The sequence below is a fragment of the Phaseolus vulgaris genome, chromosome 3 (genome assembly GCF_051622355.1).
Source record: "Phaseolus vulgaris cultivar YP4 chromosome 3, ASM5162235v1, whole genome shotgun sequence".
Classification (NCBI taxonomy): domain Eukaryota; kingdom Viridiplantae; phylum Streptophyta; class Magnoliopsida; order Fabales; family Fabaceae; genus Phaseolus; species Phaseolus vulgaris.
The window spans coordinates 3,356,907-3,383,903 of NC_143500.1; the positions used below are offsets into that span (position 1 = coordinate 3,356,907).

At 28.1% G+C, this 26,997-nt stretch overlaps 2 protein-coding genes and 1 long non-coding RNA gene across 5 annotated transcripts; 1 reads left to right on the plus strand and 2 right to left on the minus strand.

Annotated features, from left to right (window-relative positions):
* Positions 1 to 7,331: 7,331 nt before the first annotated feature.
* On the minus strand, positions 7,332 to 8,020 carry LOC150028626 (uncharacterized). Its single transcript, XR_016519755.1, has 2 exons — positions 7,967 to 8,020; positions 7,332 to 7,566 (listed from the first exon to the last, which is right to left on the minus strand). It is a non-coding gene; the product is annotated as an uncharacterized LOC150028626 (long non-coding RNA).
* Positions 8,021 to 10,447: 2,427 nt separating this feature from the next.
* Positions 10,448 to 14,728, minus strand: OST1 (Protein kinase superfamily protein). The gene is made up of 9 exons (XM_068606071.2): positions 13,952 to 14,728; positions 13,286 to 13,360; positions 13,083 to 13,184; positions 12,943 to 12,996; positions 12,740 to 12,832; positions 12,427 to 12,519; positions 11,534 to 11,638; positions 11,358 to 11,456; positions 10,448 to 10,956 (listed from the first exon to the last, which is right to left on the minus strand). The coding sequence occupies exons 1-9, from the start codon at positions 14,126 to 14,128 to the stop codon at positions 10,660 to 10,662; spliced, it is 1,095 nt and encodes a 364-aa protein (XP_068462172.1). The 5' UTR covers positions 14,129 to 14,728; the 3' UTR covers positions 10,448 to 10,659.
* Positions 14,729 to 21,897: 7,169 nt separating this feature from the next.
* LOC137806117 (myb family transcription factor EFM) lies at positions 21,898 to 24,869 on the plus strand. 3 transcript variants are annotated; one of them, XM_090300205.1, is made up of 6 exons: positions 21,898 to 22,367; positions 22,680 to 22,897; positions 22,989 to 23,256; positions 23,979 to 24,055; positions 24,144 to 24,303; positions 24,408 to 24,869. In XM_090300205.1, exons 1-6 carry the CDS (start codon positions 22,151 to 22,153, stop codon positions 24,449 to 24,451), a joined length of 984 nt encoding a protein of 327 aa, XP_090156331.1. In that variant the 5' UTR covers positions 21,898 to 22,150; the 3' UTR covers positions 24,452 to 24,869. The 3 variants fall into 3 exon arrangements, with proteins under 3 accessions (XP_090156331.1, XP_090156332.1, XP_068462175.1); XM_090300206.1 differs by having other exon boundaries at positions 23,982 to 24,055; XM_068606074.2 differs by lacking the exon at positions 24,408 to 24,869 and having other exon boundaries at positions 24,144 to 24,371.
* Positions 24,870 to 26,997: the final 2,128 nt, after the last annotated feature.

Genomic DNA, 26,997 nt, shown 5'->3' on the forward strand with positions numbered 1-26,997 from the left:
AAAGAAATTGAGAAACTTTCTCATTTAAGAGTGGAGGCAACACATTAAGTGAGGGGAATTGGAGAAGAGAGGGCGTCGGACGAAGAGTCACCCGTCTTAATTCAACCAAGGGACCAAACGTCATGCACTTGATGATGACGACAACTGTAAACCAAAACAAAAACTATATACAACATCCTATATACAAAAACACAATGCATGTAATGGAACGTGTGTTTCCAAGAGGAAAGAAGAGAAGGGAATGAGGCTTCAGATACATTAAAATTAATACTGTAACTGATATAATTAAGAGATAAATTGATAAATTGGAAGTTTTTGACAGAGAGGGAAGTGGAAAGTTTTTGATAAAGAAGGAAGTAAATTTTTTTTATAGGAAGGAAAGTGGAAAGTTGTTAAGAAAGCTACGTAAGTTAAGTTTGGTTTTCCAATTATAGAATAGAAAAACTAAGATTGAATACCAAAAAGAAGAAATGACATGAATGTCCAAGATAACAATAAAATGACAAAAAACCTCTTATTATATATTTTTCAAATAATAAAATAAAATATTTGTATAAGGATAAAGTGGAAAAATTAAATGTGTACACCAAAAGAGAAGTTACAAGGAGAATCCTCTTTATATATAGGTAAAGACAAGTAGTGAAATAAAAAAAGATATTTTTTTTATATTACCTAATAAAGTAAAATTTTAACAATTGAATATTCAAAAATAATTGTCATATATTTTCATACGAAAAGAAATAACAAATAAAAATATTAAAAAAATATCAAATGTATATTTTATAAACAATATAATTTTATAAAGTGTTTTTCTTGAAATGCCACACACAAAGGAAAAAAAGATGAAATTGAGATTATGATTAGAGAAAATATCTTGGAAATCATAGTCAAAATATTAAATGAATTGAACAACTAAGAGAGATAATAAAAATTTATGTAACAAAATAAAGATTTTTAAAATGAAATAAAACAACTGACAAAAAAAACAATGGAAATAATTTAACGATATTTTAATAATTTAAATTAGAGATGGGTATGGCGACAAATTGAATATGTTTTATGTGATGATATTATCTATATCCATACTTTTATTTAATTAATAATGCATGAATTCTTCATCAAAATTAGGATAAGTTGGGATAATACTCGTAAGAATGAATTTATTTCTCATGTGTCTACAAAAATGAAAAGAATGAGAGTTTTGTAAGCTTAATACAAGAAAATATATATATCACATAAGAGAGCATTAACCGTGTAAATTAAGTGTGAAATAAACCACAAGATCATATATACACTATAATTTTAAACAAGACAACTTGCTTCTTATCATAATTTAATATTTATTTTACTTTTGAAAGATAAAAGTATTTTTGTTGGATAAATTTGAATTTCATTGTCTCTCTTCGTGTTTTGTGACAATTATTTCTAACAATCAAAGAAGTTGATTAAAATTTAAAAAAAATAGAAAATACGTAATTAGAGGTGAATAAAAGCAGTTGTTGAAAGGAAAAGTTTGAAAAGCAGAGAAGAAGCAATAATTTCGGCTTCTTTGGACAAACCAATCAAACGCTCCTCTGAGGTCACATGCGTTTGCACACCAATATAAATAGCATCATCATCTCTTCACTCTTTCATCACAAAATAAAAACAAAACCTCACACAATATCTAACGTTTCTTTCTTCGTTCTCTTTTTCTCTAAATTTTTCATAGCCATGGCATCTCAATCATTCTCCATCAAATCCTTCCTCGTTTCTCTCCTCTCAACACTTTTCTTCGTTGCCCTTGTCGCTGCTAAACATTCATCTAAACATTCATCTTCAAATTCGGTGCCAGCACCAGCACCGGGACCTGATGCCGAAGAAACTGGATTTTCATATTGACATTTTTTTCTGAATCTTGGTCACAAATAGCAACATATCAAAGTTGCTTTAGGTGATAATTCTCACGTTGCATTAAGTTTTGTGGCATTTTTATTTGTATACACAATCAGTGTGTGTTTGTTTTTACTTGGAGAATTAGTACCATGGGTTATGAGTACATTCTCTATTATGCATTTATTATTATTTGACAATTTTGTACGTGACAATGTGTTTCATTAATTATTATTATTTTTGCTTTTAAATTTTTTTCTCATAAAAAATTATTAATATTATTTAAAAATATAATAAATATTAAATTAATAGTAAAATATATTAAAATAAAAAATAATAGTTATAATATATTTTCAAGATTCACTACAAGAAAATCATGAAATAGAAACCAATTTCTAGAGACCAAAATAATTAGTTACAATAGGAACTAAAATAGAGACCATTTTAGAAACTAACAAAAAAATTGGTTTCTAAATTAGTTTCTATTATTTTCTATTATTGTTAAATAGTTTCTAAATTGGTATCTAATTAGCAACTAAGGTTTTAGATACCAATTATTTAGTTTCTAAATTTAGTCTCTAAAACCTTGGTTGCTAATTAGATACCAATTTAGAAACTATTTAACAATAATAAAAAATAATAGAAACTAATTTAGAAACCAAATTTCTTTTTAGTTTCTAAAATAGTTTCTAATTTAGTTACTATTGCAACTAATTATTTTGGTCTCTAAAAATTGGTTTCTATTTCATGATTTTCTTGTAGTGATTATAAAAACATTCAAATTGAAAATAACATAAAATAGCTAAAATATGTAATAGGAAAATTATTTAAAAAAATACAAAAAAAATATCAAAGTTATTGAAGTATAATATCCAAATAGTAAAATAACTATTATAAATAATATAAAATTTAAAATAAGTTATATAATATAAAAGTATCTAAATATTATACGGCTAATGATAATAATAATATTATTATTTTTATTATATGTTACATAATTGTCAATGTTTTATTGCTAGGGACTGAAAATTAAAATATGCACAAAAAGTAAAAATTAATAAAGTTTTATGTTTTATGAGTGAAAGACAAAAAATAAAATAAAACATGTCTTATATGAAAAATAATAGGAAAAAACATATTATGCTTTTATTTTAATTTTTTTTAAATTATGGTTATAAAATTAAAAGATCGAAACCAAAAATGAAATATAAAATATTATTTAATCAAAAGAAAAAAAATTAAATAATTGGTTTTAATATTTCATTCGGATTCTAAATTAAATTGATTCGTGTCCTCTTAAAAGAAAGTGTGTGAAATAGAAAAATCTGATGAACAAAATTTAACAAATCCTTTTAAATCTATAAAACAATTATTCATCTTTACTTTCTAACTTGACTTACTTTATATAAATACTACAAAAATTATTATCCGCATTTTTTATTTTATTATTTATATATAGTTATGATTAATATTAAAAATTGAATAAAAGAGGTTATATGTATATTATGTATTTAATAAGATTTATTAAAACTAAATTCATCAATTAAATATACAAATGAGAAAGAATATTTTAATAATTTTAATGTCACTAAGGTTACATCGGAACAAATACTAATATATTATTTCATCTTCTTCAAGTAATCATTTGTTTCCTTTACATAAGAGACTCAATAAGAATGAATAAATAAATAAACACTCTTGTTTCCAACTTCATCTTTGTGCTTCCTCCTCTGGGTCTTCTTTACCTATGGATTAATGACTTCTACACCTTCATATCAAAGAAGCCTGGGAACAAAACATGAACAAGTAAATAAGCTTAATAAAACATTTATCTTTTTTTCAGTTTTAAATCCTTAAAAATGATCTTTGAAGACATAAATGAAGTAGTGAATGGTTAATGTTTATAAAACAATCATTTTAGTGCTTTTGATAAGAAAAAAAAAGTTAAATTTGAGTCTTTGATGAAGAAAAAAGATTTAGGGGGAAATACTAAAGAAATAAGCAACAGACACAATGTGGATATCTGAAACGCCATGTGGATATCTGAAATGCAATGTGGATATCTGAAACGCAAACAACGAAACGTGGTTAGATTTACACTTGTTGTGTCTTGTGAAAAAGAAATTGAGAAACTTTCTCATTTAAGAGTGGAGGAAACACATTGAGTTAGGGGAATTGGAGAAGAGAGAGCATTGGACGAAGAGTTACCCGTCTTAATTCAACCAAGGGACCAAACTTCACACACTTGATGATGATGACAATTGTAAACCAATACTAAAGCTATATACAAAATCCTATATACAAATACACAATGCATGTAAAGAAGACTAAAAAATTGGAACAAAACAAAAAAAATGAAGATTAGGGTACATGTATACAAAAAATGAAAGAGAAAAGTAAAAAAGTGAGAATGGAAGATTTGTTTCCAAGAGAAAAGATGCGAGGGGAGGGAGTGAGGGTTCAGATACATTAATGTTATTATTGTAACTTATACAATCAAGAAAGAAATGGGAAATTTTTTGCAGAGAGGAAAGGTGAAAGTTTTTTTATACAGAGGAAAGGTGAAAGTTTTTTATACAGAGGGAAGTGGAATGGTTTTGATAAAGAGGGAAGTGAAAAGTTTTCTACAGGGAGGCAAGTGGGAAGTTGTTAACGTAAGTTACGTTTGGTTTTCCAATTATAGAATTAAAAAAAATAAGATTGAATACAAAAAAGAAAAAATGACAGGAATGACCAAGATAACAATAAATGACAAAAAACCTCTTATTATATATTGTTAAAATTGTAAAATAAAATATTTTTTTAAGGATAAAGTGGAAAAAATAAATGTGTACATCAAAAGAGCATTTACGAGGAGAATCCTCTCTATATATAGGTATAGACAAGTAGTAAAATAAAAAAAAGATAATTTTTTTGTATTACCTAATAAACTAAAATTTTAACGATTGAACATTCAAAAATAATTGTCATATATTTTCATATGAAAAAAAAAACAAATAAAATATTAAAAAGAAAACAAAAATAATCAAATGTATACTTTATAAACGATATAATTCTATAATGTGTTTTTCTAGAAATGTCACACGAAGGAAAAAAAGATGAAATTGAGATTATGATGAGAGAAAGTACCTTGAAAATCATAGTCAAAATATTAAATGAATTGAAGAATTAAGATAGATAATAAAAATTTATATAATAAAAGAAATATTTTTAAAATGAAATGAAACAATTGACAAAAAAAACAAAGGAAATAAGTTAACGATATTTTATTAATTTAAATTAGAGATGGATATGGAGACAAATTGAATATGTTTCATGTCATGATATTATCTATATCCATATACTTTTATTTAATTAATACAAGAATTCTTCATCAAAATCAGGATAAGTTGGGATAATACTCGTAAGAATGAATTTATTTCTCATGTGTCTACAAAAATGAAAAGAATGAGACATTTTAAGTTTTTTAGACTTAATACAATAATATATATATATATATATATATATATATATATATCACATCACATAAGAGAGCATTAACCGTGTAAATTAAGTGTGAAATAAACCTCAAGATCATATATACACTATAATTTTAAACAAGACAACTTGCTTCCTATCATAATTTTATATTTATTTTACTTTCGAAAGATAAAAGTATTTCGTTGGATAAATTATAATTTTATTGTCTCTCTTCATGTTTTGTGACACTCATTTCTAACAATCAAAGAAGTTAACTAAAATTTTGAAAAATATAAAATACGTAATTAGAGGTGAACAAAAGCAGTTGTTGAAAGAAAAAGTTTGAAAAGCAGAGAAGAAGCAATAATTTCGGCTTCTCTGGACAAACCAACCAAACGCTCCCAGAGGGCACATGCGTTTGCACACCAATATAAATAGCATCACCATCTCTTCACTCTTTCATCACAAAATAAAAACAAAACCTCACACAATATCTAACGTTTCTTTCTTTGTTCTTTTTTTCTCTAAATTTTTCATAGCCATGGCATCTCAATCATTCTCCATCAAATCCTTCCTCGTTTCTCTCCTCTCAACACTTTTCTTCGTTGCCCTGGTTGCTGCTAAACATTCATCTAAACATTCATCTTCAAATTCGGTGCCGGCACCGGCACCGGGACCTGATGCTGAAGAAACTGGATTTTCATATTGACATTTTTTTCTGAATCTCGGTCACAAATAGCAACATATCAAAGTTGCTTTAGATGATAATTCTCACATTGCATTAAGTTTTGTGGCATTTTTATTTGTATACACAATCAGTGTGTGTTTGTTTTCACTTGGAGAATTAGTACCATGAGTTATGAGTACATTCCCTGCTATGCATTTATTATTATTTGACAATTTTGTCCGAGACAATGTGTTTCATTAATTATTATTATTTTTGCTCTTAAATTTTTTTCTCATAATTTTTTTTTAATATTATTTAATATATTAAAAATAAAAATAATAGTTATAATATCTTTACAGGATTATAAAAACATTCAAATTTAAAATAACATAAAATAGCTAAAATATGTAATAGGAAAATTATTAAAAAATTACAAAAAAAAACGATCATATATCAAAGTTATTGAAGTATAATATCCAAATAGTAAAATAACTATTTTAAATAATATAAAAGTATCTAAATATAATAAGGCTAATGATAATAATAATATTATTATTTTTATTATATGTTACATAATTGTTAATGTTTTATTGCTGGGGTCTGAAAATTAAAATATGCACAAAAAGTAAAAATTAATAAAGTTTTATGTTTTATGAGTGAAAGACAAAAAATAAAATAAAACATGTCTTATATGGAAAATAATAGGAAAAAACATATTATGATTTTATTTTAAAAATTTTAAAAAAAAATTATGGTTATAAAATTAAAAGATCGAAACCAAAATTGAATTATAAAATATTATTTAATCAAAATAAAAATAAATTAAATAATCGGTTTTTATATTTGATTGGGATTCTAAATTAAACTGATTTGTGATTTGTGTTCTAGTGTGCGAAATAGAAGATGTGATTAACAAAATTCAATAAATCTTTTAAATCTACAAAACAGTTATTCATCTTTTACTTTCTAACTTTTACATATTTTAAATACTAACTTAGTTTATATAAATACTAGTGGACTGTTATTTTTTTCCCTTTTCCTATCCTACCCTTCTTGCTTGTGTTCCAAGACTCCTGCAGCAGCGAGCTTTAGAATTTTGGCAAAATAATTGGGTAAGGTTTTGTTGATTAGTTAGTTTTTCACTTTGCAAAAACTTATGATGCATTCTTAAGGTTTATGGTTTAGGGTTTAGCTTCGTTGCGCCTATGTATCCGTATTTTTTATTTTATTATTTATATATAGTCATGTTTAATATTAAAAATTAAATAAAAGAGATTATATGTATATTATGTATTTAATAAGATTTATTAAAACTAAATCTATCAATTAAATATACAAATGAGAAAGAATATTTTTATAATTTTAGTGTCACTAATGTTACATCTAAACAAATACAAATATATGATTGCATCATCTTCGACTAATCATCTATTTTCTTTACATAAGAGAGTCAATGGGAATGAATAAATAAATAAAAACTCTTGTTTCCATCTTCATCTTTGTGTTTCCTCCTCTGGGTCTTCTTTACTTTTGGATTAATGACTTCTACACCTTCGTATCGAGGAAGCCTGAAAACAAAACAAAAACATGTAAATAAGCTTAATAGAACATTTATGTATTTTTAGTTTTAAAGGCTTAAAAATGATTTTTGAAGACAGAAAAGAAGTAGTGAATGGTCAATGTTTATAAAACAATCATTTTAGTGCTTTAGATAAAAAAAAAAAACATTTGAGTCTTTAATAAAGAAAAAAAAGATTTAGAGGGAAAATAGTGAAGAAATAAGCAAAAGACACGATGTAGATAATTGAAACGCCTCGTGGATATCTAAAACGCAGAAAACGAAATGTGGTTAGATTTACACTTGTAGGGTCTTATGAAAAAGAAATTGAGTAACTTAGTCATTTAAGAGTGAGAGAAACACAGGGAGTGAGGGGAATTTGAGAAGAGAGAGTGTTGGACGAAGAGTACCCGTTTTAATTCAACCAAGGGACCAAACTTCGTGCGCTTGATGACGACGACAACTGTAAATCAATATAAAAGTTATATATAAAATTTTATATACAAAAACACAATACATGTAAAGAAGATGAAACAATTAGAACAAAATAAAAAAAAATGAGAATGAGAGTAAATATTTAAAAAAAAAATAGAAAAGTAAAAAGGTGAGAATGGGAAGTGTGTTTCCAAGAGAAAAGATGCTGAGGGAAGAAACTAAAACTTCAGATATATAGGGAGGGAAGTGAGTTGTTAAAAAAATAAAACTAAATACCGAATAGAAGAAATGATAGGAAACAATAAAATGACAAAATACTTCTTATTATATATTTTTAAAATAATAAAATAAAATATTTGTATAGAATAAAGTGAACAAAATAAATGTATATACCAAAAGAGAAGAATCATCTTTAAAGATATATAAGTATATATATATATATATATATATATATATATAATTTTATTTTATTTTGAAGATTTTCTTTCTTACTATTATCTCAACGTGCATGGCTAACAATTAGTTTCGTACATACATTACCGTTTTTATAATAAATTTTAAAAATGACAATAGAGATTTAAAAGTTCATTTAACCTTTTAAATACTAAAAGTAATAATAAGATATTTAAATTATTTACTTTTAGCAATACAATGGCAGAAAAAGTGAAAAACATAGACAATATTTATAACCATTTACCACCATAAAAATGTTCTTTTTATATTAAAAAATAAAGTATAACTCGTTCATTTTTACCGTCTATTTTAAAATATATAAAAAAAACTACGAATTGAACATAAGGGGAAATATAATTCACAGAAGTTACTATTTCTGTCTTCTATCACAGAAGACATGAAATAACTAGCTATTCATTTGTATTAAACTCTTAATTCAGCTGATTATAAAGTTGTTTAAATTAACACAGTTACAATTAGCTGTTGTTATGAAATTCTAAACAACTATACTCAAATAAATCACACTAACTCTGATGTTCCAACAGTTTAAGACGGTTGCTTAATTCTAAGAAATTGATATCAGAGGAATATTAGAAACACACTCTTAACACACTTCTTGCAACACTACTTTTTGTTCATTCAAATTTACTGAAAACTAAAATCAGGAGAGATACGAGACAATGATAAGAAAACACAAATCTATATATTTTATAATTATAAATTATATAAATTGATTATAAAGATTTTAACATAATTTGTTCTTTAATTTTATAATCATAATACAAAACTATACAATAAATTTGAGTTTTTATAAAATAATATATTTCTCCTTTTTAAAATCGTATTAGAACCGTGATAAAATTGTCTGAAATCTAACAAATATTTTTTGAATTAGACATTTCATTTGTCCTATGAGTATCAGTGTCCGATATATGTGTTCGAATCTAACACACCATTTAAGAGACATGTCCAAGTCTCCGAATCTCATAGCATGAAAGATTGTGAAGTCATTGTTGGTCTCAATGTTACGAGGATAATCAATGAGCCTTGACAAGAAGACTAACTGTTTTTAGACTGTTTCTTCCTGCACCTTCATACCTTCTTCTCTCACCTCCATAAGTTTTCAAATTTTCAAAAATGCCCCTTTATAATATTCTGGATTATGTAATCCGAAAGTCATTTTTCAAATTTATAATTAGTTACCGGATTACATAATCCGGAAGCCATTTTTCAGATGCATGATTATTCTCCGGATTATATAATCCAGAAGTTTTATTTAACTTCCAGATTACGTAATCCAGAACTCTTTTTTCAAATAAGTTTCCGAATTACATAATCCAGAAACTACTCTATGGAGGTGACACAAGAAGGACAAAAATGTATTTTCATATTGTGTATGGAGGTGGCAGAAGAAGATATGGAGATGGAGGTGCAGAAAGAAAGAGTCCTGTTTTTAGGAGCGCAATATTTTCATTTTTGATCTAGGTGGTAGTACTTTTGATGTGTCTCTTGTCATATTTAAGCACAAGGTCTTCCGAGTTAAGGACACTGTTGGAAACATTCATCTAGAGGGAGAGGATTTTGACAGAATGGTGGCTTGTGATGAGAGCAAACTTTTCTGATTGATTTGTTACCTGAACATTGTTCAAGTTTCATAATTTTCTTTATAATGTTTAATTCGTTGCTTTTGTTGATTTTTGCACTCAATCTGCATTTTATTGAGCCTTACCCTTAGGTGCATCTCTCTTGTTCATTTATCTGTTATGCTTTTTAGACACATACGTGAAAATAGAATCTGTAATTTTTAATTAGTGACTTCGAAAAAATACTTTACCTTTATCATAATTAAGCTTCCATTTTAACATTGATCTAAATAGGATCCTTTTAAGTGAAATCTACTGAAAAAATTAATGACCCCAATAATGAAAAGTAGTGTAAAAATATTATATTAAGAACATATAAACTTAACTAAGAACTTTTAAAGAGTGGAACACAAACCTGAATAGATGCCAGAAATGAAAGACAACATTGGATCATCAAAGACCATAAAATACAAGCAGGGTGGATCCTAACAATATAAGATTTTCATCACAGAATCCTTCCCCTTCATATGTGAAATGTTTTTCTTCCACACACTCTAACAAACCCACTGAACAATCCATTGTATGTATTATAAATTGATGAGAGAAGTCAGTTTACAGTGTCTGCCAGCAACTTACATTGCATAAACTATTTCTCCACTGCTATCAATATCAAGATCAGAATCCGTCTCAGGGTCCTCGTCCATGTCATCATCATCCATGTCCAAGCTACCAGTGAGATACTGGTTGAGAGACTGAGTTTTGGCTCCAGGAATTGTAGCCTCTCTAATTATCTGCATGATCTCTTCAACACTCTGCATTGGTTGATGAGGCTCCTCAAACTGGTTGCTCATTGTGTTGTCCACCATCAGATCGGCCGGAAGGTTCGTCAGAAACCACCCGTGGCTTCGAATATCAGGAATGGTTATTCTCTGCATAAAACAATATTGGTCTCCATATTTAAGAAACAAACAAGAGGGCCTTAACTTGAAATGGAATATAGATTTAAAGATTCATTTCACTTCCACTTTTGACAAGGAAAATGTGTTCAAACTCTTGTTATCGGCCCAGAATGATTGGAAATGACAAATTTTGTAGATTCTGCTTCTTATTCAGCAACCCTCACTCATGATTTTGTAGTTCTCAATAAATTTTAACTAATAGTTAATAGCATGTTAGAGTGTTAGAAATTCTCTAGCTAGCTCTCTTTTAGAAGAGAGTTAGAAGGGTAATTGAAAATGTGTTGCTAACACTTTTTTAAGATTCAGTAGTATAATTATAAATGAAGCACACAATTTTCAGATTGAAAAGATAATTAAAATTATAAGCTGACCTGTTCAGGATCTGCGACAAAGATCCTTGAGATTAGATGACGACATTCAGGAGATATTTGAACATAATCAGGAATTGAGTACTGGACTTTCAAAATCCTCTGCAAAATCCAACAGTTTAAGAAAAGTAACTGGATTATAATACTGAATTGACCTAAACACAGGTGCAGTATGTTACCTGAATCGTCTTTCGGAAATTTGTAGGTTCCCCTGGATCCTCAAAAGGATATGCACCCACCAACATGACATATAAGGTCACCCCACAGGACCACACATCTGCAATCTGAGTCATAGTTGAATGACACTTTCAGTGCAAAGTATTTGTGAATAATTATTAAAAAACATGCAAAGCTGTCCTGAAAGCAGTGCTTTGACATTATAATCTAAAATTTAGTTTCATGGGTAGGAGATAAAGCATAACATTACTCAAATTTTTCCAACCATAAATGAAAAGCATACATATTTCAAGCATGATTATCTATTAGTCTCACATTTGTGAAACTTCTCCTCTTAAAGGTCCACAACCACCGATAAGAAACATACACAGAGAAAGGAATGAGATGCAAATAGCCCTTCACACTGGGAACTATGAAAGAGATTGCAATGAGTCTTAAATAGAAAAAAAGATTTTTCATTTCACACTCTTGGTTATGTTCTATTCTTCGGGAGAAAGAGCTCAATATTCTGGTTAAGGTGAAAAGTATTGCATTGTGAGCCTTGTAAGTTGTAGGTCTTGTCTGCTGTGGATACCCAAACATACCAACTCAAGTTATCAACCAAAGTCTACTAACCATATTATAATTTAACAAGTGGGGGATGATGCTAAAGCAGTGACAATCCAATTAAACTCCTAGTGATTACAGAACATATCATTATATGTTTTTCCATGAAACACCTAGAAGTTACAATTGATAGTGTCTTTTACTGACTTTAAGATGGTAGATTCTACATTGCATGGAACCAACTAACAGGTGGTTGTGGTCACGAATGGAAAATTGCAAACTATAAGAACCAAATAAGCTGATACAACAGTTCTATGAATTTTCTTTGGGGATAGAAGTTACATAATACCTTGCCATCATATTCTTTCTTAAGCAAAACTTCAGGAGCAATGTATGCAGGGGTACCGACTGTAGATTTTGGTTGTGAATGTAGTACAGAGGACTGCAAAAGTAAGACAATCAAGATTTGTGTCACAGATAATACAAACTGATTCACAAAGGCAATGGACTGATGAAGAAATGTCTTGATCTTGGGGTACCATAAAATTGAAATGAACTTTCTAAACAGTGCCCAGTTCAAATGTGATTTCAACAATCTGGAATGCAGGTATTGTAAAGGCGAAGATATCGACAAATTAGATGGTATGAAGAAAGAATAGCACCTTCGAATACCCAAAATCACAAATCTTCAAACGAGGAGCTGGACTACCATCCAACAATGTGTTCTCCAACTTTAAGTCACGATGGCATACTTGCTTTATTGAAGAACATAAATAGAGACCTTGAAGTCAGAAATTTACTATATCTTTCAGGCAGAAAATGCACTAATGAGAAAGTAAAGACTAAAATTGCCAAACTTATGTACCATTGCATGACAGAAGCTAACCCCTGATATAAGTTGTTGGAAGAAGAACCGTGCCTGCAACAAAACATAATAGGCATTAAGGGTAAGTCGTAACTACAACAACACTGTAACAAGAATGGGTGATTGGAACAGATGAGAACCTCATCTTCACCAAATCGTCCTGCTTTGCAAATCCGTTCAAATAACTCTCCTCCGGAAGCATATTCCATCACAATAGCCAAATGTGTAGGGGTTAGTATGACCTATACTTGCAGAGAATGAGAACTGATTAAAATAAGCCTCAGGTACAGGTAGGAAGAAATAGGCCAAGACTTTGGATGTGTACAGGGTTAAGAGAACAAACCTCCTTGAACCTGACAATATTGGGATGCCTCAATGATCTGTGATTTATAATTTCCCTTCGTACATTTTCATCTATCTGTTAAGAAAAAAACATAGTTGAGCTTAATGTAATGCAGGGAAAACCACATGCATGCAACACAATACCTTTCAAACTTCAATTAACTCTACTTAGCATGTAAAATCCAATTAAATTGATTCCACGAACTCTAGCTAAGCTTCATCATAAGGGGGAATGGTGGTGGACATGGGGCTTATTGAACAAACAAGTGTGGAGGGTCTAAGGCAGCTATAACATTAGCTAAGAAAGTCTGCTATCATTTAGAACCAAAAACAACACTTATCATTATGCGTTTGAAAACTGCAAGAGTTCAGGGGTCTTCCACACAAAAGAGACATGGGGGTACCATACTAAGCTCAAATTCTATCCAAATACAAGAACAGCAAAACCAGTACATACAATTAGATTAGGCAGCACATACACATCTTAATTGTAAAAAGACTGAAATCCAACAAAGAACCCAACCAATCAAATCATAAACTACAGACTTCAGTTGCGAAAATCCCCCACCCAAACCAAAACTTTACAAGCACAATAAAGAAAAAAAGAAAACTTAATTCACGAAAAAAGAACAAAAGTAGAAAAATTAAGCTAAAATGGAAAACAAACCTTTTCACCTCTCTCTATATACTTCACAGCAACAAGCTCCTCAGTGTGCTTGTCCCTCATGAGCCTAGCCACCCCAAAATTCCCCGACCCAATATCACGGACCAGTTCATACCTATCACTGTCATGCATGATTGGCATATCCATTCCTGGCCCAACAGTCATCGCAGAACGATCCATCTCCACCCCTTTAAAAATCCCACCTTTATTTTTTTCTATCACTATGCACCAAAAACAACACCACCCCAACTACAAAACCTTAACTCTCACATTGAAATATCCACAACCCAGATCAGATCTTTGAAAATCACAACCAGGGTCGTTGCTGACAAAATAAAACAAGGCAAAGCTGGTACTGGAGCCCGTGAAAAGGTTTCAACTTTCACCAACCAAACTAAATGGGGATATTTTATTCTTTGTTTCAGAGTTCGCAGTGGTTGAAGTTGGAAGTTGCAGAGCAGAGGGTCGGTGATAGGCTCGTGAAAGTGAAACTGAACCTGAACCTGAACGTGAAACCTCTCTGCTTTTCTCTTTCTCTCCCTCTCTTCTCTTTCTGTGTGCCTTCTTACACCAAAGTTTATCTTTTTGATTTTATCCAAACCTGTGAGAATCTGAGATGCATGAGGCAGCAGATTTTTAATTTCTTAATTTTTCTTTTTTTCCTTTGGATTTTCCTTTTTGTGCTTTCAGCAATTCCAATGATGATCTGATCAGTTCATATTTATTTGTCACTAAATCAGTGAAACGTGTCAACTACAGACTGTGAAATTAACAAGCCTCTTTACTATTTTTCTACTTCAACTAACTTCAAACCTTGTTGGTTGGGAGAAAAGAGTAATCAATCACATAATTTAACTATTGCTTCATTTTTTTTACTATTTTAATGGAATTGGATTATATCTTGGAGTATTATTAATATTATAATAATAATAATATGGTATATTTATTTCATCTTTTCTCTATTTATATAATTACAATGAAATCGCTTATGAAAAGATCATAATCAACATTATCAAAGTAAATTTAATTTAATGAAGATGATTAGTTAAACAAGTTGTATTACCGGATGGTCGAAAGACCGACCAGACGACAAAGTCAACTAGACGACAAGATGCAAAACTAAACACGTAATTGTATATAAACAAGCCAACTTAGGTGAGAAGCACGGTTAAATGGGCCTTCGTTTGGACCCTAAAGCAAATCCATAGCAGCCATAGCCCATCTAGAGCAGTATAAATAGCAGAAGAGACACAACACCCAAGGTGACTATTCACTCCCCACTCTTCTGGTACTTAGCTCTCGGTCTGACTTGATTATCGGAGTGTCTTCGCAGGTACTCCCTCCATCGTGTCCAGACCAAAGAAGATCCAGTTGAAAGAAGACTAACCGAAAGATCGGAAAGACGAAAAAATCATCAGAAGAGGAAGTGTTCTGCAGGGTTTAGATCTTGTAGGAACACAAGCCACATTATAAACTTTGGAAATAATGCCACATTATAAACTTTGGAAATAATTTTTTTCAAGATGAATTACACTAGAAATGAATCTTCTTCGAACATGTATATGAATAATAAGAGTTGTTGGCATGATTGTATTTAAGTTACTTTATAAGTTTTAAAATCATAACTTTGATTTCACCAATTATGAGTGTGAGTTAGAGAGGGAGCAGCCATAATTGAGCAGAGATTATAATAAGTGTGAGAGAATGGTGTGAGAAACAAGACCAAGAAATAATATATAAAAATTGGAACAATAATGTATGCATATATAAGCATTATAAAAGTAGATGGATAAGTTAATAAAAATGTTCTTTGTTTGGTTTGTAGTAAAGGCACTGTATTAAAGTGGTCGAAACTTCGTGTCGAAGCAAAGGAAAATCATTTATTGGACAACCAGTGTATATTAATAACATATTCTATTTTAAAACTCACTTGTATCATAAAATTAATGAGGATATTTTCTTTTTTCGAGAAAAAAACTGAAAAAGGAAAAGTAAAATTAGTTTAGTATGCAAAAAGAGATCTATTAGTTCCTCCAAAATTTAGTTTTTTATTAGTGTAAGGAGAAAGTAGTTTTATTTTTTATTTTTTAAAAATGTTTGTAAGAGTTTCCTCCAAACAAACATAATCTTTCATAGCAAGATTTTTTAGTATATTTAGTAACATTACTTATATTAACATGGTTTATTAAGAATCAATTTCTAATTTGAAAATATTAAGAATGTATTTATCATCTTATTATGCTAGATTATCTAATAGATAGGGTTTTTTTCTAAGTTGATATTAGAGGATAATGCTTCCTTAAGTCAGTTAAAACTTTCTATTATCATTATCATAGTACTAATTACATCACTATTGATATGTAAAATACTGTATTTTTAATATTATAGAGGTTTCAAAAATAGAGAAAATTGAACTATGTAATTTATAATTTATTCTTATTTGTTTGAGTGTATGATTTATTGTAATATTTTGTGGATAATTGCATTCGATTTTTTATATGTTTATTAAGAAGTAATCAATAAATATGTCATGGTTTATCATCATATAGTATGTTTTAGACTTCTTTTGCGTGATATTGTTTTTGCTACACTAAATCGTCTAGCGTATTTATGTTTGTATACTTCTAAATTTGATAATAACAAATTGGTTACAAGTCTGATTCTAATATTAATCTCCTTCTATTTGTTTCTTTTATCATTAAGAAAAATCTTTAAAAAGACATTAAGGAAGATTTCCAACACATTAACATTTAAAAGTTTACAAAAAATAACAACATCAACTTTCGACACATCAAGATATGTGCCTTATTGAAAGAACACGAAATTTGAACACCCTTATTTCGTAGGACAGAGTAAGTTTATTTTTTATCCTTCTTCCCACGAGCAAGTTTTTAACTTGTTAGAATATATTTCGTAAAAATTTTACCTGTGATGTTTCTCGCTTAAGACTTTGCATTATTTGTTTTTTAAAAAAATATTTTTAAATGTAATAATGGGTTTGTTTTAGGGAATAAAAACAAATTCTGAAGAATGTAGCATTTTCAGTTGGTTTGGAGTTTAAAAAAATATTCTTGGTATTGTCCATTTATGAGAAAGTGATTACAACTTTATTTTATTCACTTTTATTGTCATGATAAGGAATGAGTGAGCTGTATCCTCTCCAGAATGAAAAAAAGTGATTTTTTCAAAACCAGCTTATAACTTCCACTTTAACTCTGTTTTTTATTTTAATTATTTTTTAATTTAAAAATATCCCTATGAATTTAAAATTTATCCAAATATTTTTTTTTAATTTTCTATGAAATAATTTTTTTTATATACTTTATCCAGCCCAAAGAAATAACGAAGCCCAATACATAATTTGAGTCGAGACAGAACCCATATGACAAGACCAATTGCTTTCTTCACCTGATGTCTTGTGGAAAATGATAAAAATGTCTTTTTCACTTTTTAAATTATCAAAATACATTCAAGATTTTATATTTTTTAATATATTTCTGGATTTTAGAACATTTTTTTTTATTTCGGAATCTTTTGATCAGGTTAAAATTTCTGGATTTTATTTTTTGGAGTTTTTTTTTTCATAATTTATCTTTTGTATTCCATATTTGTTTTTCTGAAATGGAATTTTAGTTTTTCAATTCTATTTCAGAATTTCATTTCTGAAATATACAAATTATTCTAATTATATTTTTAAAATATATTATTAATTACAAATATTTAATTCGAAAATAAAAAATAATTTAAAAAATGTAATGTTTTTGCTTGTTAAGGAAAAATGAGAAAGAAACCAAGGACAAGAAAAACAACATATATGACTAATGATTGTGTGAAAATTGTTAAAAGCATAAATGAAAACTTATATAAGTAATGTAAGTTTAACTTTTACTCTTATCTAATATACTTTATAACAAATAATATTATATTTTAGTTGTTTAACAAAATTACTTATTATGCCAAAGTTTACAAAAGTTTATAAGAATAAACCATATCCACCCTTTCTTTCGATTCTTGAAAATTTCAAAAAAAAAAAAAATCTGATAAATACGCGTTTTGTGTAAATTTTGTGCATTGATTATTTCGAAATAAATCATTTGTGAGAAATACTATTTTAATTAGTTATAATTATGCTTACATGAGAAAATGATTTTCGCAAAAATATTTTAATTTGCTAATATGCTTATATTTTATCTATATTATCACGTGGTCTCTTTTAACTTATCCTAAAATATTTTTAAATCTCCCATTTATTCTCTCAACTTGGTTTTTATCATAATAAAATACATGTATTTTTTTTATTGTATGATTACATGTACTATCAATATATATAACTTTTAACACTTTAGATTATGTCACACATGGTTTACCTTAATTAATATATGAAGAGTAAAATTAATATAAGCAATGAAAAAGACTTAAATAAAAATGTTTAATTGATTTAATATCCATTTTTTAAAATATTTAATATTCAAAATAAAAATCATCATATATCAAAGACACGAAACTTATTTAATTCTAAAAGTTTATTGATAATATAAAATATTCAGAAAATAAAATGTTTTTCATTGTAAATATTCCATCCTTTAGAAATTATTAAAATAACTCCTAAGTTTTTTTTCTTTTTTCCTTTTTTTATCATGGATTGGAAACAAATAGATGCCTTCATGAGGAAGGAGGTGGTGGGGGAGTGACACAACATGAACTAGAGTTGCTCTTCACGTGAAGGAATTTTATTTAGTATTCGTCTAAAGCTTAGATAAGGTATCTTATGTTCTTTTCAACCAATTTTTGTTACAAATTATATTTCATAAAAATCAAATTAACTTTATCTCAAATGATTGTTGTTAGTATTATTGTTAGTTGAGGTGTCAGTCTGAGATGTCAAGTAATATAGTGATATCTAACATATTTTTTTTTTATATAAACAAATCAAATTAATTAAATCAAAATGAAACATTGATTTTTGAGTATTATGATGCATCCTAACTTTTATCTCTATCTTAGTGTACGTTTTTCAACCTTTTAGGTATCGATTGGTAATGGTATTCGATTGTCGTATTTTGATTAGTAAAAGGAGTATGTGTAAAAGTTCTTTAATGTTTAAATTAGTGTTTGATATTTAATAATTGAGAGTATTAAATGTACACATTTACCTGATATGAGTTTAGGGTTTAGGTCAACATATTTATAAGGATACCTTTATTCTAGATTTAGGAGTGTATTGTGAATTTTTATTATAATTTTATTTTAAGAAAATGTTATTTTGATAATTATATAGTTAAAGGTATTATTTAATAATTTTTTAATAAAAATTTATTTTTTTACATAAATTTATATTTTTAAAAATTCATTTTTTTGTATTTTTTATTTTTAACCGTATAGAACAATTTCTCATTGTGAACACATTTTGACTATTTTTTATTTTATTTTTTGTCATAAAAAATTAGGGAATTTACCACTTTGTCTTTGTCAAACAAACCAAAATTCCATGCCTCCACTTTTGTTTCAATTCAATGCTATAATTTGTTCCATGGAAAAAAAATGTCCTTGGTCATTCTTAAAAAAAATTAATCTCATCATTGCAATTTTATTATTTATATAAGCTGAAATATAGACGTTACTTATAAATTTTTTATAAACTTTTTAAGACGTGACACATTTATAATAATTTAAAGACATTTCTCATAATTTTTTTATAAACTTTTTAAGATGGGAGACCTTTATAATAATTTATACATTATTATTTAGTGTATCTCTTTATCATTATAAATGGTGTAAAAAATATAATAAATCATTGTATAAATAATGTTTAATCTGTTCCTAGCATGGTACACATTCCTAGAAGCATTGAATGCTGAAGAATATTGGCACAGGTATTCATGTTCTTCAAGGAGGAACTTTCTTTTTTAGCAACTTTCATTTTTTTTGTCTTACAAATCCCAAATTAATTAGAATAATTTTATTTTTTTATAAGAAGTTTGAATAATTTTAGGTCTTCAATTGAACATGGTAGAATATTTTTGTTATTGTTGGAATGTCCACTAACTTTTTTTATTTTATTTTTAACATCTATTAAATTGAAAGTTTTGATATGAATTTTCTGCATTATTTTCTTTTGTTAAACTTTATGATTTTGAAGGGAACTTTCATAACAAAACTGCCATAAAATCTGAATTTAAAAAACCCTTATAAAAATCTGTTATTAAAAGCTGCAGCTCATTTACAGGATTACAAATAAATTCGTATTATTTAAAGATATCTGAAATGGGAAATCTATGTAATCATTGGATATGATATGAGTTAGATAATATTTAACTCTTTAAATTTGGGTATGCAGACAAAATATATATATATATATATATATATATATTTGTCATATTTTTATTTTAAAATATTATTAATCTATTAGATAACTTAAAAAACTTATATTTTTAAGTCTTTTACATTTTGTTATTACAAAATTTTTCTTTTCTTATTAAAAAAATTATCAAATAAAAATCAATTTTAAAGAGTAAAAATAATTAGTTACAGTAGAGTAGTAAGTTAGTAATTAAAAAAAATGATTTTTAAATTAATTTCTATTATTATTAAATATTTTTTAAATTGGTATCTAATTAGCTACCAAGGTTTTAACTACCAATTATTTATATTATAATTTTGGTAATCAAAATTTTGGTTGCTAATTAAATACAAATTTAAAAACTATTTAACAATAATATAAACTAATTTATAAATTAAAAATTTATTTAGTCATAAAATATTTCTAATTTAGTTACTATAACAACTAATTATTTATTGTCTTTAAAATGAGTTTCGATTTCATGATTTTTTTTAATGTCAAATCATGGATTAACTTAATGTAAGTTCCAAAAATTTTGCAAATATTTTAAAAGAAATAAAAAAAATTATATAGGTATTGGATATATCATTGTAAAATTATAATTAATTATCTTAAGTTTTAAATAATTTAAATTAAAGTCCCCGCACTTTATAATTCTTTTAAATAACTTATACTTTGATTTACACCCTTATAATGATAAGAATACTTGTCTTTACATATGTATCTGGTTGAAGAGCCATTGATTTTATGTGAAAAACAACAACAAACAAAAAGAGAGAAAAAAAAACATAAAAAAGTATAATCTATTATGTGGTTGAAGTTGATACATCATTGATTTATGCAAATTAAAAAAAATGCATAACATATTCCGATAAGAACCTTAAGTATTTTATTAATAATTTAATCAACATTTGAGAGGAATTTTTTTTATAAAACAAAAAAAATATTAATATTTTTAAGATTTCACAAAATCGCAATATTATCTATTAAATGCTTAAAAGTGTTACTAAAAGGTGTCAACGATTGTCATGTTGGATTTTTTAAACTAAGGAAGATAAACATGGAAATAAATAGAAAATACTTGTATAATTTTACAAAACGTCAAGGATAATTAATATAATTTATCAAAATTATATAAGCTTTTTCTTATATTTTTTTAATTATATATTTCTTAAGACAGAATATTCGTTGATTTTGTCAATAAATAACATTTTAGTTATTTTCAGTATACTTTTCCGCGCTAATTATATTTTTTATTAACACTATTTAAACTCGAACTGTTACTTAAAAAAAGTCAAATTGAATCCGATATTTCTAGGAACAAACACTTTTAAAATTAAAATTTATAAAAAAAATATCACTAGGAATTATTCACTAATAATATTAACAAAATTAGATTTTAAAAAAACCTTATATATATATATATATTTTTTTTATATATTTTTATATTTTAGTTTCCAAATCACTGAGATATTCCACGGTCACATCATAATTCTATACAATAAACCATTTATTATTTTTAATATAACCATATTTTCACTTTTTTTTACTGATATATTATTATTTGATTTGAAATTCCCCTTTGAAAGATCTCTGATTCTGAAATCGCAATCAAAGTCTCTTCCATATTCCAATTCCAAAGTCCAAACCCACCAATCTTGTACCTATAAATTCCCTTTTTTAATTCTCATTCTTTCTCAAACTCTTTCTCTTTCTTCTTCTTTCATTCCTTTTCCCACTTTTTTACTCAAAAAAAACAAAGCACAAAAACAGAGTAATAATCTGCAACTCACAAAACAAAACAGAGAGAAAGAAGAAAGAAAAAGAAGACCCTTTTCAACTTGCACTGTGACACCATCATCATGAATTCTGTTCCTCAAGAACAACCAAGCTTAAATTTCAGACCCTCTTTTCTTCCCAAAACCGTCACTGATTTTCTCTGCCACCTTTCCTCCACCCCAAATGCCTCCCTCAACAAGTCCTTGCTGCAGGACTTTCTCAGCAGACTGGAACTCGAATTGCTCAAGATCCAACCCTTCAAACGCGAACTTCCTCTCTGCATGTTCCTCTTAAACGATGGTTCGTTTTCTCTTCAAATACAAATCACTTTTTTGACGTCAAACCAATGTTGGTTTGGATTGTTTGGTAAAGACAAGACTCGTATGAACGTGACTTTCAGCTCTGTTTTCGATGACGGGCTCTGTTAGTCAGAAATTATTAAGTACTTTTGCAAGCGTTTTTTGAATTATCTCTTGTGCCTGTGATGATGCTGGATTGATAAAGATGATAAAGATTGTGTTTTGATGGTTTTTTGACAGATGGGTTGTGTTTGTTTTCTCTTCAAATTTCAATGGGCTAATGTTAGCACTGTTCTTGTTTCTATGGTTGCAGCAATTTCAGCTCTGAAGGTGGAGTTAGCGAAATGCAGAACTTTCAAGTCTGAGCCTGTTTTGGAGGAGTTCATTCCTCTGAAGAAAGAGGAAAGTGAGAAGGAAGAGAAATGCAGGGAGAAGAATGATTGGGGGAGTTCTTTCCAGCTTTGGAACAGTGATGATGATGAAGCTTGTAACAGGAGCAATGCATATAGATTGGAGCAGAAACCAAAGAAGGTAGTTACAGAGATTGTTATATGTGAAGTGGGTGCTTTAAAGATAATGAATTTGATTTTGTTTGGTTTCTGTTATTTGACAACCATGGCAGATTAAGGGAGAAGAAAGAGAATCTGTGAAGAGGGGATTTGTTATGCCTTTGTCCACTTACCTTGCAACAGATGAAGAATGTGTTGTGAGTGGACTTTCTCTTCAGACACCTGCAAGGGAGGGATGTGGTTCCAAAACCAGCAGGGTGGTTTCCTCCGCCACTTCTCCCCTGATGCTGCCTCAGAGTGGCCGGAAACAGAGGAGGTGCTGGTCGCCGGAGTTGCATCACCGATTTGTCAAGGCATTAGAGGAGCTTGGAGGCTCTCAAGGTAGAAGATTTAAAACTAACATACCTAACTAGTACAACTACTTTGCTTCTTAGAATGGCACTTAGCATTTTGATTGATGGAAACTGTGGGTGGGTTTTTAATGGATGAATTAGCCAAAAACATTGTAGCAGTGTCATAAATTGAGGGATTTGATGCTTGAATTGTGAGGATATGAAAACAATTACTTTTTTTGTTCAGTTTGGATCAGCCAAGAATCAGGAAACTTTGCATATTGCATTGCATATATATTATATGATCCCCTGAAAGTTCTTTACAAACAGATTTGGGTTTTTGGCAACACAGACAGGAAAACCGACACGAAGATACGTAGGACATGATAATTTATATAATTATATAAATTGAAAATAAAAATTTATGTGTATCAATATATATTAGTTTTTTTATTTTCATTACTGGTTCAAAATGATTTGTTCACCATTTTTATAATTATACTAAAAATTTATACAATAAATTTTAGTCTTTAAAAAATTAATACATTTTTTCCTTTTTAAAATTATGTTAAAATCATGTTAGAATTGTCAGAAATTCAATAAATATTTTTTGAATTGGACACTTCACTCATACGTATTATACTAGTGTCAGTGTCTCATACGTGTGTCCAACACGGACATACCATTTAAGAGTAGTGTACCAGTCTCATAGGTCATAATCATATTACATTTTAGTTAATAATGGTCTAATCTTTGTTATTTCAATTGTAGCAGCTACTCCAAAGCAAATTAGGGAACTCATGAGGGTTGATGGCCTGACCAACGATGAAGTAAAGAGTCATTTACAAGTGTGTGTTCATGTGGTTCCATTTCTCCTTGTGCCTCCTAATGTTTGATTTGAGATTAACACATGGCATGGCCGTTTTATGATTGCAGAAATACAGACTTCATACAAGGAGAGTTCCAGCTGCAACTTCTGTAGATCTTGGAGGCTTGTGGATGCAGAAAGAATCCTTGAAGGGGAGAAGTTCTGGTTCTCCTCAGGGCCCTCTCCAATTGGCTACACAATCAGGGGAAGCCACATCCACAACAGAAGGTGACAACATGGTAGATGATGATGTAAAATCGGACTTATAACTGGAAATCTCACATTCAAAACAAAAACATGGAAAAGGTGATGTGCAGATATGAATTTTGCAGATAAAATTAGAGGAGTTTCACAACTACTCAAGAACAACACATGATACATAAAAGAGGTTGGATCTGTGGAGAGAGGCTTTTGAAATTTTGAAGGACCAGTTTTCCTTCCATCCTGTGAGTTTTGATATGAACTCTGAAGAAAGAATGAGTTTCTGCACATTAAGAAGCAGGAGCAGTTCATTTTTCCAATATCACAATGATCATTCATTTCTTTTTTTAGCTTAGATTATCCATGTTTGAAAACTTGTACTGATTGTAGCAGTTGATGATGTATGTGTGGTGGAGGCAAGGTAGGCTAAGAAATTTCTCATCAGGGTGTGTTGTAAATTTATGAGAATAGCAAGGGAGTGAGATAAAAAAAATGCTTGATACAATTTTGTATACAAAGTCCACAAGAGTGCTAGAAAACTTGTGAAAGTATGATTTTGATAATAAAAAAATAAATGTTGTTGAAGTTCTACATATGGAATAGTTGTGAACCACTGATATTAGCAGTTTTGTGAAAGAATTTGGACAAGGAATAATTGGTGATGGTGTATGATTCTGTTCATTTGAAAAAAATTGGATCTCTGAATTCTGCTATTGCAGTGTTATGAGTTCTGCTTCATTGAGTTGGCAAAATATACCCTTCAATCAACAACTAGTGATATTTGGTGAAATTAAATAGAAATTAATTAATGACTATCTTCAAAATTATTAAATAGAAAATTATTTTAAAAATTAAAAACAATTAATTATCATATAAATTAATTAATTTTAAAAATTAAAAATAATTAGTTCTTATATTGATTTTTAAATTAAGTTTTACTGTTCATAAATAATTTTTAAATTTATATTTAATTAGTAAGAAGATTTTCAAATCTAGGGTTAGAATAGCACCAAGATAGAAAAAAGCTACAACGATGGTTGAAAGAAACAGCCACCAAGTATGAAGCAAATTTTCAACCAAACTCCATTGACCAGACACCAACTTATTCCAATCTTTGAATCTACTCACTCAAATTTTGATTTATTATACCATTTTTAATTAGTTGTTTGCATGAGTTCTTTATTCTTTTTATAATTAAAACATATGATATCACCTGTGTTTTGCGTACACACTTTAATAATTATTAAAAATTACTTTTTAATATCAATTTTCATCATAATATTTCAAGCATTAGATGATTATTCTACTTTCCTACTTTAATGGTAACTTATTTAAATTAAAAGAAACTTCACTAATCATTTACTTCAAATTGGTTTTATAATACTATTATCTTGAGTTCCGACTTCGACTTCAAGTAAGAGAGATAACGTTGTTAGAGTTAATCATTATATTACATTTGAGATATTGTTTACTTTGGAGGTCATTTTATTACGGTTTTGTTCTTAAAAGGTACTTTACTAGGTTGAGAGAGGAATGTGTATTTAAATCGTCATTGACCTTGTCTCCTAAATAATGTGATATTATATTTTGATTGTACCGGAACATCTTGTTTGAGTGATAAATTATAAAATATTTTAGAAAAAAAATCATACAAAATTCATTTAATTTTCATGTTTTTATTAGAAAAATTGTTAATAACATGAATAACTTATCCATATTTATTTTTGATCTAAATATCATTATTGGATTCTCTTGATGAAAGTTTATCCATTTACCTAAGCCTTGTCATGATGGTGTAACAAAACCACCCTTTTCTGATCTCTTAAGAAATAGATGCACTTGGTTTCAACTTTCAATGTTTATCTTGTTAAAGATGCATGACAAAACAGTCTCTTTCAAACAAAATAATAGAGAAGAATCTTGCAGAGCCAAGGAGCCCACAGGCTCATGTTTCATCTTCTTCCTATAATTAATACCTCCAAACTTATACCATATAATATTATATCATGATTAATTCTAAGGTTCATAGTTATTTAAAAAATATTATACTAATATTTGCTGTAAAAAATCATTTTAAAAATCTATCACTACTTTTAAGAGAAACCATATTATATATCATCATTATAGAGGGTTTTTCTTCTTATATTCAACACAATGTAGAAAGGAAGTTTTTCAAACATGTCAATAAATGTTTGTTGGCATCAAATTCTTGCTAACATAACTTGTGCATAATATGTTATCTTAGATATCTTATTAGGTTAGATATCTCATATAATAATATTTTATTGTACATAAAGATTAAGTTAGGTTTAAAGTCCACTTCTTATTTTTTAATATGGTATTATAATCATTTGAAGTCTATTCTAATGAATGTTTAGGATTTTTTATTGTGCATAAAATTAAGTTATATTTAAAGTCTACTTCTTATATTTTAATATGGTATTGTAATTATTTAGAGTCTATTCTAATGAATGTTTGTGTTAGACCTATATCAACAACTGCTATCAGGTTATTATCGGACCATCAATAAATATATAGTTTCACGCACAAGTTAACCGATCTCAGCATGTGTTGAAATCTCATATCAACTAGAGATAAAAACCTTTTATAATAATATATAAGTGGATACAAATTTCACCTTATAAATCAATATCATAAGATTGAGTTAGATTTAAAATTATTTTTTAATAATATATTCTTTCAAATAACCAAATCACATGG